The sequence below is a fragment of the Vicia villosa genome, linkage group LG6 (assembly GCF_029867415.1).
Source record: "Vicia villosa cultivar HV-30 ecotype Madison, WI linkage group LG6, Vvil1.0, whole genome shotgun sequence".
NCBI lineage: Eukaryota > Viridiplantae > Streptophyta > Magnoliopsida > Fabales > Fabaceae > Vicia > Vicia villosa.
In genome coordinates, this window is record NC_081185.1 from 146,516,494 (window position 1) to 146,535,004 (window position 18,511).

The 18,511-nt window shown below is 31.8% G+C and overlaps 1 protein-coding gene across 3 annotated transcripts; it reads left to right on the top strand.

Moving 5' to 3' along the window:
- The first annotated feature begins 1,302 nt into the window (after nucleotides 1–1,302).
- Nucleotides 1,303–16,136, top strand: LOC131610375 (uncharacterized). Of its 3 annotated transcripts, none has more exons than XM_058882304.1 (23): nucleotides 1,303–1,649; nucleotides 1,740–1,950; nucleotides 2,056–2,137; nucleotides 2,764–3,049; nucleotides 3,646–3,748; nucleotides 3,845–3,981; nucleotides 5,447–5,620; nucleotides 6,165–6,367; nucleotides 7,125–7,268; nucleotides 7,343–7,431; nucleotides 8,381–8,525; nucleotides 8,701–8,747; nucleotides 9,454–9,509; nucleotides 10,348–10,511; nucleotides 11,554–11,744; nucleotides 13,926–13,980; nucleotides 14,067–14,139; nucleotides 14,525–14,626; nucleotides 14,754–14,850; nucleotides 14,935–15,054; nucleotides 15,140–15,369; nucleotides 15,490–15,630; nucleotides 15,759–16,136. In XM_058882304.1, the coding sequence occupies exons 1-23, from the start codon at nucleotides 1,374–1,376 to the stop codon at nucleotides 15,939–15,941; spliced, it is 3,309 nt and encodes a 1,102-aa protein (XP_058738287.1). In that variant the 5' UTR covers nucleotides 1,303–1,373; the 3' UTR covers nucleotides 15,942–16,136. The 3 variants fall into 3 exon arrangements, with proteins under 3 accessions (XP_058738287.1, XP_058738288.1, XP_058738289.1); XM_058882305.1 differs by having other exon boundaries at nucleotides 11,557–11,744; XM_058882306.1 differs by lacking the exon at nucleotides 1,303–1,649 and having other exon boundaries at nucleotides 1,895–1,950; nucleotides 2,774–3,049.
- Nucleotides 16,137–18,511: the final 2,375 nt, after the last annotated feature.

Below are 18,511 nucleotides of genomic sequence, written 5' to 3' on the forward strand. Positions count from 1 at the left end.
ATTGTAAACATTGCATTAATTTGTGATAAGTGTAAACAAAAGCGTGAATACAAATGCAAAATTGAACCATACTATTGAACTGAAATTTAGACCCATTAATATTTAATCAATAATTTGTTAATAATATTTAAATTATTTGTTAATATGTCATATATTTATATATTTTGAGTTATAAAATTAAATTAAATAATTTTTGTAATATATAAATTTACACCCGATTTTTAGTTTAAAGGGAGTAATTGAGATTTGATTATAATAATATTTTTAATTTAAACCCGTTTTTAAAAAATAGGGTGTATATTGTCATCTAATAATGCTTGAAATGACACTTTATTTACGAAATTGCCATCACATTTCTCAATTACACCCGTTTTTAATATATTGGGTGTAAATTTTAAAATTATATTAAACTTTTTGCACTAGTGGTGCTTGAGGGACTGTGTACTATTATATTAGTAAAATACCTAGCAATGACAAAGCTTTATAGTCCCTAAAGAGGGGCGACAACCATACGTCACCCTCCACGAGGTATTGCCTCACCCTTAAGTACCTTCCACTTGCCCGATAGTGGGAAACATAGGAAAAACATTTTTTGGTTAGAGAGAAGTCAGGGTCAAGTAGCTGATCCACGTCTCACTAGGAAATATGAATTCAACGAACCACCATTAACTGAGTGAACGGTGATCCTTCCCAAAGAAAGAAACTCTAGGCCCAAAGGGCTATAAATACTTCTCCCCCAATGAAAGAAGAGGGAAGATAACTTACATACTCATATCTAAGAATTACGATGATATACAAAGCCTTTCACCTCACGTGATTAAGTCCTCTAAAAATACCGTAAGACCACCCTAAATAAGAAAATGTTTTAGTTAAAAGAATACTCTTGTAAGTCAAAATGTAAGATTTCTATAAATTAAACTTAATTAAACAATCATCTTTAAAACTACTTTATTATCTTTATAAAAATTATAGATAAATATTTTTAATTTTATGTAACACAAGTTTCATATAAAAATAATGAATAGTACTAACTTGTATCTTTGCGGCACATATTACAAAACTTACAAATAAAAGTTTTGTATTAAAAAAATAATATAATAATTAATTATAAATTTACATTAAATTTAATACACAATTTTAAAGATTTTTTTATTATATTTATTTCTTAACTTGTGCCTTGGACACAAATTAGCATCACGCAAAAGTAATATTTATAATTTAAAATATTGCTAACAAAAATAAATTTAAATGCAATATTTCATCTTAAATTCAAACACTGTACTAGATGTTCTTAAAAGAATTAAAAAAAAAAAAAAAACTAAAAACTCCATTTTAGTTTTAGCACCGGAGACGCAGCTAGTAGCAGAGATACTATGGCAGCATCCGGCAGAGAAAATGAATTGCTATGGAAATCGGAGCCCCAATCCGAATCCTTCGTCTCCGTCACGCTCACACGCTCCATCACTTCTCTTCTCTCTTCTCGCCCTAACAAACTCCACGACTCTATTTCTCGACTCTCATCACACTCTCCTTCTCCAACAACAACCGCTTCTCTCCACGATTCTCTATTCTTCTTCCACTCTTTCGCTACCGACACCGCCAATCACAACCGTTCACTCGATCAACTCCTTGTTCCAATTATCCACAGCGTATTGCTAATTTCCTTTCTTTTTATTAATTTTAAATGTTTGTTTTGTTTTCGTTTTCGTAATACCGTCTTTGTTTAATTTGTTTTGCAGTCGTTGAAATGTAAGGACTCCAAGCACGGTGGCCAAGCTTTGATTCTCCTCAACTGGCTTTTTCAGGATGAGCTTATTTTCGTACCGGTTGCTGAAGCTCTTGCTAGTATCATCACTAGAAACCATGATCGTTACTTGTTATTTGGGTGGTGTCTCCTTCTTAGGAGCCTTGTGGATTATGAAAGTTCTGTTCATCAATCTATGCTCGGTGGTGAGTTTGCAGTTTTCACTATTAAACTGAACTGTTCATCATATATTATTAAGTTGTTTGCTAACTTGCTTAATCTTTTTGGTGTAATTTTATTGTATTTGGTAGGGATAAGGGATCGGTATGTTGATTTATTGAAGATACTCTCAACTCGCCTTCCTGATTTGGCAGGAATTGTGAGTAAAGAAAGGTATTCTCCTTACTGATTAATCTCTTTTGCCTTGTAAATGATGGAAGTTAATGTTGTTTAGTGTTTGATTTTGCTTGTATATGAAATGACTGTAGCCGGAGAGAATGTTGCGTGCGCGCGCGTCTCTGTATTTAGTTACCTTCAATTTGGGCTAGTCAATATTTTTTGCTTATCTTCATAAATTCCTGTGTCTCTGTATTTAGTTACCTTCAATTTGGGCTAGTCAATATTTTTGCTTATCTTCATAATCATAAATCTGATGCCCAGAACGATCATCAAAATTGTACCCTTTTCTACCGTTATTACTATTTTAGTAAAGCGATGGCCATAACTCTTGCATGTTTAACTACCTACATTCTTGTATTTTAGATAGTGTTTACACTATGCAGTCAGAAGATTGACTAATTATTATTCTGATGTAATGACAATCTCAATTGTATATAGCTGTACATCTTCATAAATCTGCTGTTTCATGTTTGTTCTTTGTTGCGGCAACATGTTATCCATTTAAGTTTTTGATATCGTCAAATCTATATCTTGCTCTTGCCCCTTTTATGGGTTAGAGTAAGATATAGATTTTGACAATATCTTCATCAATTTTTGTTTTCTGATCTCTCGCACTTCAGCATATTGCAGGATGGTTTTGAGTTGCCATCTCGCCTTGGAGTATCTGCCGCAGACTGCTTTTTGGCCATTTCGGGGGCATTGACAAAAGAGGCCAAGCTTAAAGATAAGAAGTCAAAATTTAATAAAAAAGCAAAAGATCAGGGAATCACTGTTGTACAATGTCTTACCATTGACAAGAAGGTGAAATCAGATTCGAAATCTTTGTTGATGTCAAAGTTTGAAAGGGAGTACACTCTTTGGCATCATATAGATGACCTTATTTGTTTGGTGCAAAGACTCCATGCTGTAAGTTATACTCTTAGTTTTTGTCTAAATCATTATGTTTTAGACAAGATGTCATACACATATATTCATGTTATGAAATTATGGTATCCAATCATGAGAATTTTATCAAATAAGTGAACAATAGAAAGTGATGGCATTATATAAGTACATAGTCCACGAGCAAGACTTTTAGAAGGTCAGTGGCTCAAATGTGGAGCTTTTCCTGTCAAATTGGTTTTGGTGCAAACACCTGTTCTTATTTTATGTTCATGATTTATGTTTAGCCCTGTTATTCCCCAGACAGATCTGCATACTGAATAAATGGACTAAAAAGAGAAGCTATTGAGTCCTTTTTCCACATTCTTCCTCAGAGTAGCTACCGATATTAAACTACCTTGGTTTTTGTGTTGGGCTCTTATATGTTTCCACAAAACACTATATTTAGTATTGAAATTGAATTTTAAATACCATAGGTTCCAGAACAGGGTTCAATTGTTTTAGTACAAATTTATAACGTGCATGTACACTTAAAATTAGAATGTAAATAACCTAGTCAAAGCAGTAATTCTGTTAAAATTTGCACCAAACTTATTCAATTGTTCTACCTTTCACAACAGTGGAGCAAAAAGAGTCGTTTTTTACACGCCAAAGGCTTGGAGCAAGTTCTTAAATGGCTGGAGGAGATTAAGGATCACTACGGGTCCTTTCAACCAGAGGCAGGTTCTGGAATCATTGCATTTTTAATGGCTCCTTAATATTTAATTCATTCTCATAGAACTTTGAACCATATTTTTTTTGTCTGCTACATTAAGACAGATTCTAATGCTTTCAAGACTGGGGATTTACTACTCTCTTCTTGCTGGAAACATTATTACTTGCTATTACACTTGGAAGATCGGAAATTTTCTCAGTGTCACAAGGAACTATTGGACCAATATCTTTCTGGAATTCAGGTTTGATGTAGTAGAAATTAACTGCGATGCTCTTTTGTAATAATTTTGGCAATCACCTTGTGTCCCAATATGTCAGATAACATTGTGTTTCTGTTTGATATTTTCCAAGGGAGATAAATTATCTTGTTTGCAAAGAAAATGAAGGCTGATTGTATTCCCTTCCCTCATAAGTGTTAACCACTGTACTATTTGCATGTGTAAATTAGTGACACATAAAGTGCTTCTGTTTCCGTTATGATTAACTGTTAATAGTTAGTTCGAGGTTAGAAGTTATTCAACTCGTTCCATTATTGTTTTCAGAATACAGCTTAGCTAAACTGATTTTGTAACTTGCTTAGGAGCCAATCAATGTAAATCTTCAGATACCATATCAATAACATTGAAAAATCAGATTCAGTTTCTTTTCTTCTCAAATTCCTCTCTCAAATTCTACTAATAAACTCACGGTTTCATATAATTAGGACTTGTAGTCTAATATTAATTTTAAAAAAAGGCCAGTGCTTAATCTTACGCATCACAACTTATCAGTTATTAAGTCATCATGCACACGCAAATATTATTCAAATATCTATTCTCTATATTTGGCTCTCCCTTCTTAAATCTGTATAATTTAAATATGATATTTAAGCCGGAGTATCCACCTTGAGCATAGTTTCTTTGTTTCGTTGAGTTTTATATTTAAACCGGAGCATAGTCTTAGATGTGATTTGGCCCCCATCTCTAGAGTCTAATCCCATGTACAATCTAGTCTCCATCATTAGACCCAGGTGCAATCTGGCCTCATCTCCAGCCTGATATGTAGTTTGGTATCTTCTCCAGTCCCAAATACATTATGGCCTAACAATCTAGTTGTGCGATTGCGATCACAAGCAAAGCTGCAATCCATTTGAGGGTGTAGGACTAACAATCTATCGGATGTTTAAGATTGATGGGTTTGGCAAGTATTTTGGCGGGATCAATGATATAAGTGATTTGAACTTCTAGTTTAGGCGTTCCGTATTTGACCACCTAACTTTGGTGTTTATATCTTTGCATTTATAAAAAACTTGGTGCTTTGTATGCTCCTAGTTGGAGTTGTTAAGTTGTATTACTTGTCAATATTCCAACTTAAGCTGTTAATTTGTGATCCATCAGTTCTGTATGACTTTATTATAGATTTTGAGTTCAAGTTAATTAAGTAATTTTAGTGATTTTAGTGTTCTTATTCCTATTTATGCTATTCTATATGCATATATATGACTTTATATTCACAGAACAGATATGATTTGTGGTATAACCCTATGATTTACAATCTTAACTTCCCCCTCTCATTCCTAAGTAAATTATCGATTTTGACTACCATAGCCTCATCTACTTTCAATGAATTTAATATATGCTATAATGCCACGTTAATTCAATTCTTCATGGCTTTATATGATTATGTATGATGGAATTGTTTTGTTGCTCACATCCATGAAAAATACAGTACTATATGGATAATCACGCCAGTGGATCTGCCGACAACAAGGATGGTGGGTTGGAGACTACAAAGTTTTTCTTGAATTGTTTATGCTTACTACTGGGGCGTCTAGACAGCAAAAGATTTGAAAGCACAATGTCAGAAATTGGGATGAAAATCTCACGCATTCTAGTACCACAGGTACCTCTACCTAAGATCTTGAGGAAATAAATTGAAGATATATTTGTAAACAATGCCTTTCACAACCATTTAGTCCTTCTAATGAATATTATTATATATTCTCCTTAAATATATTGCATACACTTTCTGTTAATATATGTATCTGATTTAAATTATACCATGCTAAATGAGATGATTTGAATTGCTTGAGAGAAATTACCCTCAGCCTTGTTACTTATAGCCAGGTGATTACAATCAATTCTACAACTAAATCCCTTGATTATAGGGATAAAACCAACAAACCTAATCTTAGATATTTACTTAACAAACTATAATTTAAATCTAATACATATCTTAACACTTTCCTATGCATTTTGCTATAGCTGAAAATTAGTTGTTGACATTTTTTATTTTTGACCTAAGAGATGGTGTTGGCAATGCCTTAAGTGCAGTAATAATGCCTTTGGCATTTCAAAGAAGGGTCAACATTTTAATTTTGGGTGGTTCTCTTGTCAAAGTGACGGTTGACCTTAATCTCAGATTTACTTTTCCCTCTTGTCTGCAGCTTAATTGCACTGATGAAGATGTGATAGTAGGGGTTGTTTCAATATTCAAGGTTATCATTTTGAAGCCAAATCACTCACAAGAAGAGGCACTTGTCAATAGTAGGCAGGCGAATACTGTAATTCCGTTTCTGCTTCACCTTCTAGATGAGCAGGATGGTACATCTCGAGCTGTGGTTATGCTGATAGCAGAATACTGCTCAATGTAATCAATCTTTTCTTTCTCATGTGATACTGAGTAGGAATACTTTTTAGGTTTAATTGCTCTATAACTCTCTGAACTGTTTGAATATTTTTAAAAAGATCCTTGAACTTAAAAATATATTCTTGGAAGTACTCCCTCCGTCTCATAATAAATGTCTTATTTGAGTTTTGCGCGGTTTTTAAGAAAATGATTAGATGTGTTGGTTTTAATGAAAAAATTAGTATCATTTAGTAAAGTACCCTTATTTATTATAGGTAGTGGAGTAGTTGAAAAACGTGAAAGTTAATATATAGGGGTATAGTAGTGGAAAAAAATAATAAATGTTGCATTGGTATTTTAAAGAGACATTTATTTTGAGACATAGAAAAAGTGCAAATGAGACACTTATTATGAGACGGAGGGAGTAATTTGTAATTAGATCTTTACACTTTCAAATTATTTGTATCAGGTCCCTGTACTTAGGGACCAAAATACAAATTATTTAAAAGTTTTGGTACCTAACTTAAATTATTTAAATGTTTAGGAGAGACCTACTTGTAAATTATTTAAAAGTTCAGGGACTCAATTAAGAAAACGGTTCAGGGATCTAATTAAATATTTTTGACAAAGTCAGGGGCTCCATTGCAAATTCTTTTAGTTAAGAGACCCAATTAAAAATTCCCAAATACTTAGGGACCTTCAAAATAGTTAAATCTACTTTTCAAGTCCGAAATCTTTCCTTTTTCTAATTTAGAGCTTTCTTATGATGATCCCCCAGAAGCAAAGATGATATGTGCCTCATGGAAGTTCTGAAACGCCTTGGTTCTGAAAACATTTCACAAAGAAGAAATGCCATGGATGTTATAGCAGAGATCTTGCATATATCATCAGAGTCAAAAAATTCATTGCCTTATTCTGCTTGGTATGGCTGCTCATATAATTATACCGTATTTTTTTAGTTGTTTGTATATTTGATTATTCATATGTCCATTTTAGGCAAAAAACTGCCGACACATTGCTTGAGCGGCTTGGAGATGAAGATATTAGGATTCGTGAGCAGGCATCTAAGTTGCTTCCAATGATAGGTTAGCATTAACACACGGAGTATAAGGAGTATATTTTTTATATTTCATATATAATATTGATTTAAAACTATTATTGGGTTTTCTAGGTGTATTTTTTAATATTTTTAATTTATTATTGGGATTTCTGGTATTGACTGAAGCTTTAAGGATGGTTGACATGGTTATGGAACTTCTTTTGTCCAAATGGTTAAAGTGCCTAACTTGATTCACTCCATCTTTTTTCTCTAAATTAAATTTCAAGTAGAAGGTATTAGTGGCCGCCACTGCACACGTGCTTCATTCATGCCTCAAGTCTAAAGGGCTTTCACGTTGAGCAGTGTGGTTGAGATGTAATCAAACTCATTTTCGGAGTTTGCACTTGATAGGCTTGTTTGATTTCAGAAAATGTTTTATGTTTTAATTTTGTCTTCATGTTTAATTACAAAACTACCACTTTGTTTGCTGTTTTCAAAATATTTTAAAGGAAACAGTGAAAACTACTTTATCTCTTTTCACTATTTCCCTTACAAATCTTTGGCAATAAGAAACCAAGTGAAATGTACAATGTGGCATACTGACATTTTTGTAATTAAAGCTGAAAACTGAAAATGGAAATTTTTTTCTTAAACCAAACAGGCCTTTTAATTTTCAGGTTCATTGCTTCTTTGCGTTATTCTCCTTTCACTTCTGTCCTCTCTTACTTTATTTCCTTGTTTAAATACTTCATTATTTGCCATTCCTTGTTTTGATCCTTCTTTGTACCATTTCTTTTACTTCCCATTTTTTTTACTTCGACTTCTATCTCATTGTTTTTATGAAAATATGTTAACTGATATATATGAATGATTGTGACACTCATTGTTTATCCCCTAAAGATTTGGTGCTCATTACTCAAACTTATGTTCTTTTGTAGTTTTATTACTATTTGTATGGTGGTATATTCTCATAGCTGCTTCACTTAATCTTGTAGACCCTTCATTGTATTTGCCTGCATTGGTGCGCCTCATATACTCCTCGGATGAGAATCAATCATCTGCCAGCAATGCTATCATTGGGGTGCTCAAGGGACATAGCCAAAATATTGAAATCATATTCTTACTTGTTGACAGTCTTAAGTATGTTTTCTTTTCTTCACTGCTCTTTCTAATGTGCGTTTAAAGTTGTCGAGCAGAACTTATAAAAGCATAAAGCTGTAAACTTCTGTTTCTACAGCTAGAGTTCAAAAACTATGAATGCATTGACTTGTAAAGATACCACAGCTTGACTAAAAGTTTGTCTCCTTACTTGCAGCAACATCAGCCAGAGCCTAGATCTTCCTCAGTCAGCTGGAGATAAAGGTAGCGTACAAGGTTGTCAAACACGAAATTCTAGGTAAAACCATTTTGCGTAGGTAAACTTGGATCATAAACTCGACTCGTAGACTATTAAGACTTAACCCAATATTAAAAACTGGCATATATACTTATATAATACTAATAAGACAACAAAAATTTAATATTTTAACACCATAACAAAAAGTAGCATACCAACAAAATAAAGCAAAGTACTAAGTTAAGGAGATGATGTTGACAACCCTTTACTTAATTAAAGCAAAGCACAAAATCTTTGTCATCATCAAACTTTCCCCCTGATGATAAAGGATCTTCAACTTTAGCATCAAAGACCAAATTATCAAAATTATCAAAATGCAAGAGATTGTATGTATTTCTTTAGCTAGGGAAGTATGTTAAACTCGTGATCTTTAGAATAACTAACTTGACAGTTGTCTGTCTGGATTGGTTAGAACCTGCTATAGCAGGTCATTTCCCAGCTTGTACTCTACAGTGTTACAGGTCTAAATAAAAGGTTGCTCCACTCTTGTGAGTCTACTATCCGAGTTTACCTCTAACCTCTTAAATTAGAAACGAGTTTACCTCTTAAAATTGAAATGAGTTTACCTAGAATCTCAAGTTTGACAGCCTTGAAGTATAACAGGTTACCTCTATTCCATGTTGGTTAAAAACATGATCCATTATGTTCTTATGCTTTTTTCTTTGGTGACAGAGTCAAAGTTGGATACTGCCCGAGTACTAAAGCTGGTTCCAGAATGGTCTAAAAGTGTAAGATTGGTTATGTAGTTATAAATATGGCTATGAAGTATTCATGATTTTTTTCCCCTCACAATAGAGTTTGAACAAGAAATATGCAAATAGGTGATTGTTATACAGAAAAATAAAAAACAGTTTGTTTGGCTGAGAATTTCTTGACATCTAAGATATCATAGGTGTTGTGAATGCAAATAGATTATTTTGACATTTTAGGACTTCTAAAGTAATGTGTTAGCGGAGTCCTTGAATATTGTCAAGAACCATAAAATCTTAAAAGCTTGTGTTATTTCGTGTACGCATAAGAATATTTCTTTTTCTTTAATTCGCACACTTACATGAAAGTATGTTGCACTGCTGCTTGCATGGACAATGACGTAACACTAGCCCACCTAACCAGGTTAAAGTTTAATTTAATTATGAAGAGTTGGGATGGCTACAGCAAACATAACTCTTTGTTAGAAGTTGCTCTGATTCATTTTAATAATCAAGTTGGTATAGTCCCTAAATGCTTTCTTCTGCATCTAACAAAACTGAATACTTGAAGAGTTAAGGTTTGACACTCATTTTTATATGAAATTGTTCTCTACCTTTTGATGTATCTACTTCCCCATCAACAGGCACAAATATCATCACCATGTACATTTGCATTTTGTCTTTGTTCTGTTGGCTCTATACAATGCAATGATGTAACTGTGAAGTGTGAACGACTGCTGCACACATGGATGCTTTTTCTGACTTGCTCTTTACATATTTTCTGAAATGTTCATAAATTGTTCCAATCAATGTTCTTAGATACATGTGATTTAGATTACGAAGAATATTCTGTTTTGTTAATTCTGATGCGTAACAGGTTCAGGACTGGAACAACTTAATTGGACCACTGATTGACAAGATGTTTGCAGATCCATCAAATGCAGCTATTGTCAAGTTATTCAGTTATATAAGTGAAGACCTTGCAAATGTTGTTGATCTTGTATTGCATCATGTTCTGTTGCATGTTAGAGAACTAAAGGGGTGAGTCTGTGTTACCTTTTTAAAGTAGTTACACTGCTTATTTCTTCAAACAACTCTTTTAATTATCAGAGATGTTCCTATAAACCTTTTAAATAAACAGTTTCGCTGTAGTATAATCCCTTAACCTCTATAGTTGTGTACTGGAGAGCTTTAACTGTAACACCAAAGAGCTGTATCTGTTTATATTAAATATAGGATACGTCAGACAGATCATAAGACAGTTAGATTTGTACTCGTAAAGCCTACCCTGAGATAGAAACCTGTTGCGTACACCATTTGAGTTCGAAGAAATAAAATTTGCTTTATTAAAAAACCTGTTGTATGCATCTGTTCAATGATCCAAGCACTTTGGAAACCCTCCCTTAAAAGATAGTTATTAAGGGGGAAGAACCAGGTCACTTAAATATTTCACCTAGTATTCCATAATACACAAGTCCCTATCATAGCACTGCCCCTGAGGATCGGTGTCCCGGCGGACGCACAATTTGACACTTCACTCAGCTTTTCTGGTCAGCCCCTCCTTAGGCAACCCTTTTCCAAGCCACCATCTAGAAACTATGATACCGTTTGATAAGTCTCCAAGCACTTGGAGAACCCTCTCTTAAAAAGTATTTATTAAGGGGAAGAACCAAGTCACTTAAGTACTCTGCTGAGCATCACATACTACTTGATGCAGGACTTGTGCACCCAATAATACCCAATTCCCTAACTATGATGCAAAAGAAATGCCTGGGAGTAATATTATAAATATATAATGATTGATCATGCTGCTCTTTATGGAGACAATGGGTGTGAAGCTTACATATTTGTTTTATGTTGCTTGGTCTTATAAAACATTAAACCTTAAGCTCTATAAAAAATGTGTCTGGTCTTGGCTAAGTTTTGGATGCTTGAAAAGAGAAGTAGCAAAATATTACCTGATTATATGGTAATTGTCGTTTTAGCTAAGCTGTCTTTGCCTGTCTTCTGTTAATTTGGATTTATTGGTAATTCTGTATGTCATCTAAGTGGTTTGTCGTTTGGTACATTCTCAATTCTGTAGCAGGATTGATGAAAGTTTCTTATCGAAATGGGAGTGTAGAACCTACACCAGTGGCGAGTATGATGAAATGCAGCGAACTCTATTTGATCATCTTTGCCCGCTGCTCATTGTTAAGATGCTTCCCATGAAAACTTTTGATGATCTCAGTTCATCTGTTATGTATGGACGTTTCAGTCAAAATAAAATGCTTGGTAAGTATTCATGCTTTCATATCTCCCTTTTGATGTGTGAGTTAAACTATCATGGAAGCAAGGTGTTATTTCCGGTCCTACAAAATTATAAATTTAGAATTAGTAGTTGAAATTTACCTGCTGAGATTGTGACTTAAATTTTAGTTATTTTTTTATCATTCCAAAATTTGGATGGAAAACTTGCCAACTTTCTTATTCTTTTATATAATCAAATGTTGTAATAATTGTCTTGCATTCTGAAATCTGAAACATTGAGTCACGTTTGATGTTCCACTAATTTGTATAGATATGCATATGCCCTCTTGTGCACCTAGACTTGATAACCTTGTAGTTGTAAGAAAGAAATTGAATACTCGATTTGGTCATTGAAATTGTCAGACTGTATTAACCCTGTTCCAAGTTACAAAAGGTTAATAAGATCTGTCCCTCCGTTGGTATTTGCAGGGGTGGACTATAATGACTTTAATTATGAAATGTTGGGGATGCATTTGAAACTAAGTGAATAATGTCTGATTGCCTAAGTGGGTCCCACATGTACACATCACTACTTTATATTTGTTTTTAATGTTAGTACTGAATAAGCATTCAGTCACTCCAATCCAACATCTCAAAAATTAAGTAGGCCCCACCAATAATTTGTATTATTATTATTATTATTAAATTGAAAAATAAATCAATATAACTAACATACTTTTTGTGACATTTTCTTTCACTTTTTAATGGTGGGCCCACATGTAAGGATGAGAGTGGCTATACAAGGGTTGGTTTCTACTGGTTTCTATTAGGCTCTCTTTATTTTCATCCTCCAATGGGGGTGCCTAACATGTTTGGTACCTATTAGGTAAAGCATCTCCCATTGGAGATGATGCGGGGCTATGTACAATGGAGGTGTTGAATAATTTTTTCAATAGTTGAATGCTTGCAATGAGGTGTTGAATTGAGTGTTGAAAGTGAGGTGGATTAATTGGTGTTGAAAACATTCAACATGTTGAATGAGGAGGGAGTGGGACCACATAAAATATTTTGCAAATTCTTATTGGTTTTTGTGAATATTTAGATTTTTAGTGTGTTGTGAATGGTGGTGGAGTAGGGTGTTGAATTTTATTAAACAAAACCAATGTAATGAGTAAAAATTGAACATGTGTTGAATTATTAGGTGGAAGAAAGAGAAGATGATGTGGAATATAAAAAGTGAAAAAGGAGGGTGTTGAATTTATAAACCATTGTTCACAATGCTTTTATTATTCAACACTCTTCTTTTTCATTTTTTATACTACACATCATCTTCTCTTTCTTCCACCTAATAATTCAACACACATTCAATTTATACTCACTACAATGATTTTGTTTAATAAAATTCAACATCCTATTCCACCACCATTCACAACACACTAAAAAATTTAAACATTCAAAACAACCAATAAAATTTTACAAAGTATTTTGTGGACCCCACTCTTTCCACATTCAACATGTTGAAAACTTTCAACACCAATTAATACACCTCACTTTAAACACCCTATTCAACACCCTCATTGTAAGGATTCAACTATTGAATTTGTTTTTCAACACCCCCATTGTACATAGTCATAGTCTAAGGTGCTTGAAACTATGATAGTAATTGAGACTTTTTGAGTAGGTAATAAAAGGTTGACCTAGAAATCTTGATGCAAAATATCCGGTTGTGAGGCACAAATCCAAATCCGTTTTATATAATCCGGATATAATTAAATGGTTATCAACCGGTTAAATTATTTTTGGATTCGGTTATAATCCGGTTATTATCCAAAATCCAATATTAATCCAAATATTTTAATTTCATAATAAATTTTTTAATTTTCAACATAAAAAATATTTTTAAAACTGGATTTTTTTTTAAAACTGGTTATATAATCATAACCAAATTTATAATCGGTTTTTTGACCAGTTTTGATAGAAATGTGATTATGGTTATAAATCCAAACCATTTAAATGGTTTAAAAATGGTTATGGTTTGGTTTCTAAAAATAACCAACCATGCACACCCCTAGTTCTACGAATTCATCACTTTGGATTTCACTCTTAACAGTCTACTCCAGGTTCTCTAGTACTGTGCTTAAACTACTGTAATTGTGTGTACATTCTGCCTGTAGGTTTTTTTTTTCTTTCAATACATCATAATCTCTCTTTGCATGGTTGGTTTAGGCAGCAGGAGCCCAGAGCTTGATCATGAGTGTATTGCTTCTTTCCTTCTTAGCAGGTTGGTATTTGAACAATGATTATAGCCTTTATCTTCTTCCATCATTATAAACGACTGGTGCATGACGTGCTAATAATTTGTTTCAGGGCACTTTGTGAGTTTGAATTTGAAGATGTTCGGAAACTTTCTGCTGAGTTGTGTGGACGCATTCATCCACAAGTAATGAATAACTTTATTTAAGTCTGAATGTTTTAAAATGTCATATTTATTTTATCCCTAAAGCTTAGAAGAGCCTTTGTTTTATTTACATTTTAGTCTGAGAATTTTTTACAATGTACAACATGATTGAAAACTTGGCAAGCAGTTCATCATGCATCCCAGATAAACTTTTGCTTTGACGAAGTTCTCATTTCTGTCAGTTTAGATAATTGGTTGTGACGATTTTTACAGCTTTAAATGTACAATTCCTTAGATTGCATTTGGTTCTCTTTTTGGCAGATATCTATCTGGATCAAATCCTGTTTTGGCACTGCAAGAAACCTTTATCATTTGATTTGCAGTTTTTAGAGATTACTTTAACCTTCCCATGCTGCTGATTGTTTAGGTCTTATTCCCAGTTATTTGCTCCAAATTAGAGCTGTCGGTTGATTCTAAAAACGTACTGAAGATAAAGACCTGTTTATTTTCAATCTGCACATCCCTGATGGTAATTGTTTTCTTCCATCAATATTTAGTATGTCATGTTCGGCTTTATAAATGTCTGTCTGTTTCAGTATCTAGCATTATCCTTTTTCAAACTAGTATGCAGTGAAGTAGCTTTTTTGGATATATAGGTTAGAGGCTGGGAGTCACTTTCTCATCCTTTGATGCATGCAATTAAAAGGATGGTTGAAACAGTGCTGTTATGGCCTTGTCTGAATGCTGATTCAGGTCTGTAGCTATTTAGTTTCTTAAATCCTTTCAAATTTATATGAACTAAAACTAATTTTGAAAAGCACACTTTTTTTTTTTCAGTTTCTAAAGTACAACATGGATGCATTGATTGTCTAGCACTGATGATATGTGTTGAACTACAAGCTGAGGAATCTATCACAGACTCCACGTCAGATAGAGTTAGGGTTATTGGAAAGAAAGGTATCATTGAGTTGTATGATATGAGGATTTTAAGTATATAATTGTAGTTGAATGTGGCGTATTCGTAAACCTTTTGAGTCTGCAGCTGCAGGAGATTCCATTGTAACCTATGTGATGAATCAGTTCTTTAACGATAAGAAGAAACAGACTTCAAATCCCGAGTTTGGGGAAAACTGTGAATCTGTGGCTGCAGTTCCTCTCTCTTTTCGCTTGTGCATGGGTAATGTTCTCATCAGCACTTGCCAGAAGCTTTCAGAACCTTGCAAAAAGCATTTTGCAGCCCAAGTTCTTCCTTTTCTCATCGATTCTCTTAAGGTACCACTGTAAATTTAATTCTTGATTACCTGAAAGTATGATTTTGTTAAGACTCAACAGTTCTCGAAATTCTACCATCACTATTGTTGGATTATTATGACACTGGTACTTTGTCAACAGTTTGAATTAAAGTCGGAGATTAGAGCAGCATGCATCCAGGTCCTATTTTCAGCTGTCTATCATCTACGATCTGCAGTTCTTCCTTACGCATATGACCTTCTCAAAATCTCACTAAAAGCTCTGAGAAAGGAGTCAGGGAAGGTAAATTTCTCTTTTCTACAGTAATACCATAAAAGTAATTTAATTGAGATAAACAATTTTAGTAGATTCTTCCATATGTCCGGTACAAATGTATTTAATGTATTGGTGTATTATTAAATGTTCAACAGGAGAGGATGGCTGGTGCAAAGCTTATAGCTTCTCTTATGGCCAGCGAAGATGTGATTTTGGAAACCATATCAGTTGGATTATTAGAAGCTAGGTCTGTACTGTCAACTGTATCTTCGTCGGATCATTCACCTGAGTTGCGACAGCTATGTCAGAAGTTGCTAGCATGCATATCTTCTCCTTGAGTTCCGACAACTTTTTTTATTTTATTTTGTAGTTGTATCACTCTGTATTTATTTGTTAGTTGTACATAATTCACTTTTCTATATGCAGGCTGATAAAATAGTTGAGATTATTGCCTTATAGAGTGGATTAAAACTAAGGTTATGTAGATAGATAAATGGATTTGTTAGAAGGAATGAAAATATTTAGATTTTTTAGTCACACTTCAAAAATAACCTTAATAGAAACTGTCATTATTCATATAAATTTATCAAAAACCTTTTTTCTTTAATCTTTTGTAATAAATTTTCACCTGATCTTTCTTACAAACATTTATAGATATGTGATCAATTTCATTGAAAAATTAAAGATATTAAAGATTAAATTTCATTAATACTATATTGCACAAGTTAAAATTTTTTATGTTTTAAAATATGATATTTTTGTAATTTTTTCTATATGGATCAAGTTGGAATTCAATTTATGTTAAAATTTCTAATCAACAAAAGGAAGTAGAAAATTACTAATCATAAATTTAGTAAAGCTGTAAATTAATAAAATGAATTGTTTTAAATTGAAAATTAATTAACATGATTTTGAACTCTTGATTATACATAAGTTCAACATAAAATCAAAAAGAACTTTTTATGAATAAAGAATATGGATGTGACTTGGAGAAAATCCAATATTTAACAACTCTATGATCTTATCTTATTTGGTACTCCTTCTGGTCATAATTATAAGTAAATATTTTTTTTTTAAATTCATTGAATAATAAATGTATTTGATATTTTATAACGACCAGATATATTCATTATTCAATGAATTAAAAAACATATTTGCTTATAAATTATGACCGGAGAGAATACCAAATAAGGTAAGATTATAGAGTTGTTAAATATTTGATTTTCTCCTGTCACATCCATATTCTTTATTCATAAAAAGTTCTTTTTGATTTTATGTTGAACTTATGTATAATCAAGAGTTCACAAGAGAATATTTGCTTATAATTATGGCCGGAGGAGGGAGTACAACCTTTTTTTTTTTATAGTATTATTGATCGAAGTGTTTGTTTGAATAGTTTCTTTCTTTAAGGCTTTTTTTGGACATATTCAAAAATATATAAAGTTTTTTTTTTTTTGCTTTTTAAAAAAAAAAACTGAGCCAATTCTTACTATATAACGATGTATTTTTTTTAAAGTCAGTCCTAAACTTGTACAAGAGGAATATAGTATCTACCTAATTTTAATTTAATCCATGTTAAAAAAGAGTTAATCAATATAGTTAAATTAACTAACTTTTAATTATAAACTAAATTAATTATTTATTCAACTAAATAAACCACATCTTTATAGATTATTGTGTTGTTTTATTTTGTTGGAGTATAAGAAAAATCCTCTAAACTTTTATTAATACTAGTAACAAACCCGTGCATACGCACGGGTTCTGGTCTGATACGCGCATTTATTTACATAATATATTTATTTTAAATAAAATATTTAAAATGAAAAAATATTTATATCAATAATAAAGTTTTCGTATATTAAAATATTTAGATCAATAATAATTTTTTTCCTCTTATATCATTCTTGGATCATAAATATTTGAATCATAAATATCATCTTTCTTATATATAAATATGTAGACAAGAATATATTTTTTTCCCGTATTCAAATATTATTTATGTTTAGGTATCATTTACAAAAATATTTGGATAAATTGTAAATTTTTGTATATAAAAATATTTAGATCAATAATAGATTTTTTCCCGTATATCATTTTTGAATAATTTTTTTTCGATCATAAATTCCATTTTTCGTATATAAAAATATTTAGATCAATAATAGATTTTTCCCGTATTTAAATATTATTTATGTTCAGTATCATTTATAAAAATATCTGAATCAATAGTAAATTTTTTTAAATAAAAATATTTAAATCAATAATAGACTTTTTCCCGTATACCATTTTTGAATTAAATTTTTTGGATCATAAGTACCATTTTTCATATAGAAAAATATTTAGATCAATAAAAAAAAATTTTCCGTAGACAAATATTATTTATGTTTAGGTATCATTTACTAAAATATCTGAATCAATAGTAAATTTTTGTATATAAAAATATTTAGATCATTAATAGATTTTTTCCCGTATACCATTTTGGAATTAAATTTTTTTGGATCATAAATACTATTTTTCATTTAGAAAAATATTTAGGTCAATTATAGATTTTTTCCCGTATACAATATTATTTATGTTTAGGTATCGTTTATAAATATATCTGGATCAATAGTAAATTTTTGTATATAAAAATATTTAGATCATTAATAGACTTTTTCCCGTATACCATTTTTGAATTAAATTTTTTTGGATCATAAATAGTATTTTTCATATAGAAAAATATTTAGGTCAATTATAGATTTTTTCCCTATACAATATTATTTATGTTTAGGTATCGTTTATAAATATATCGGGATCAATAGTAAATGTTCGTATATAAAAATATTTAGATCAATAATAAATTTTTTCCCGCATATCATTTTTGAATTAAACTTTTTGGGATCATAAACACCATTTTCATATAGAAAATATT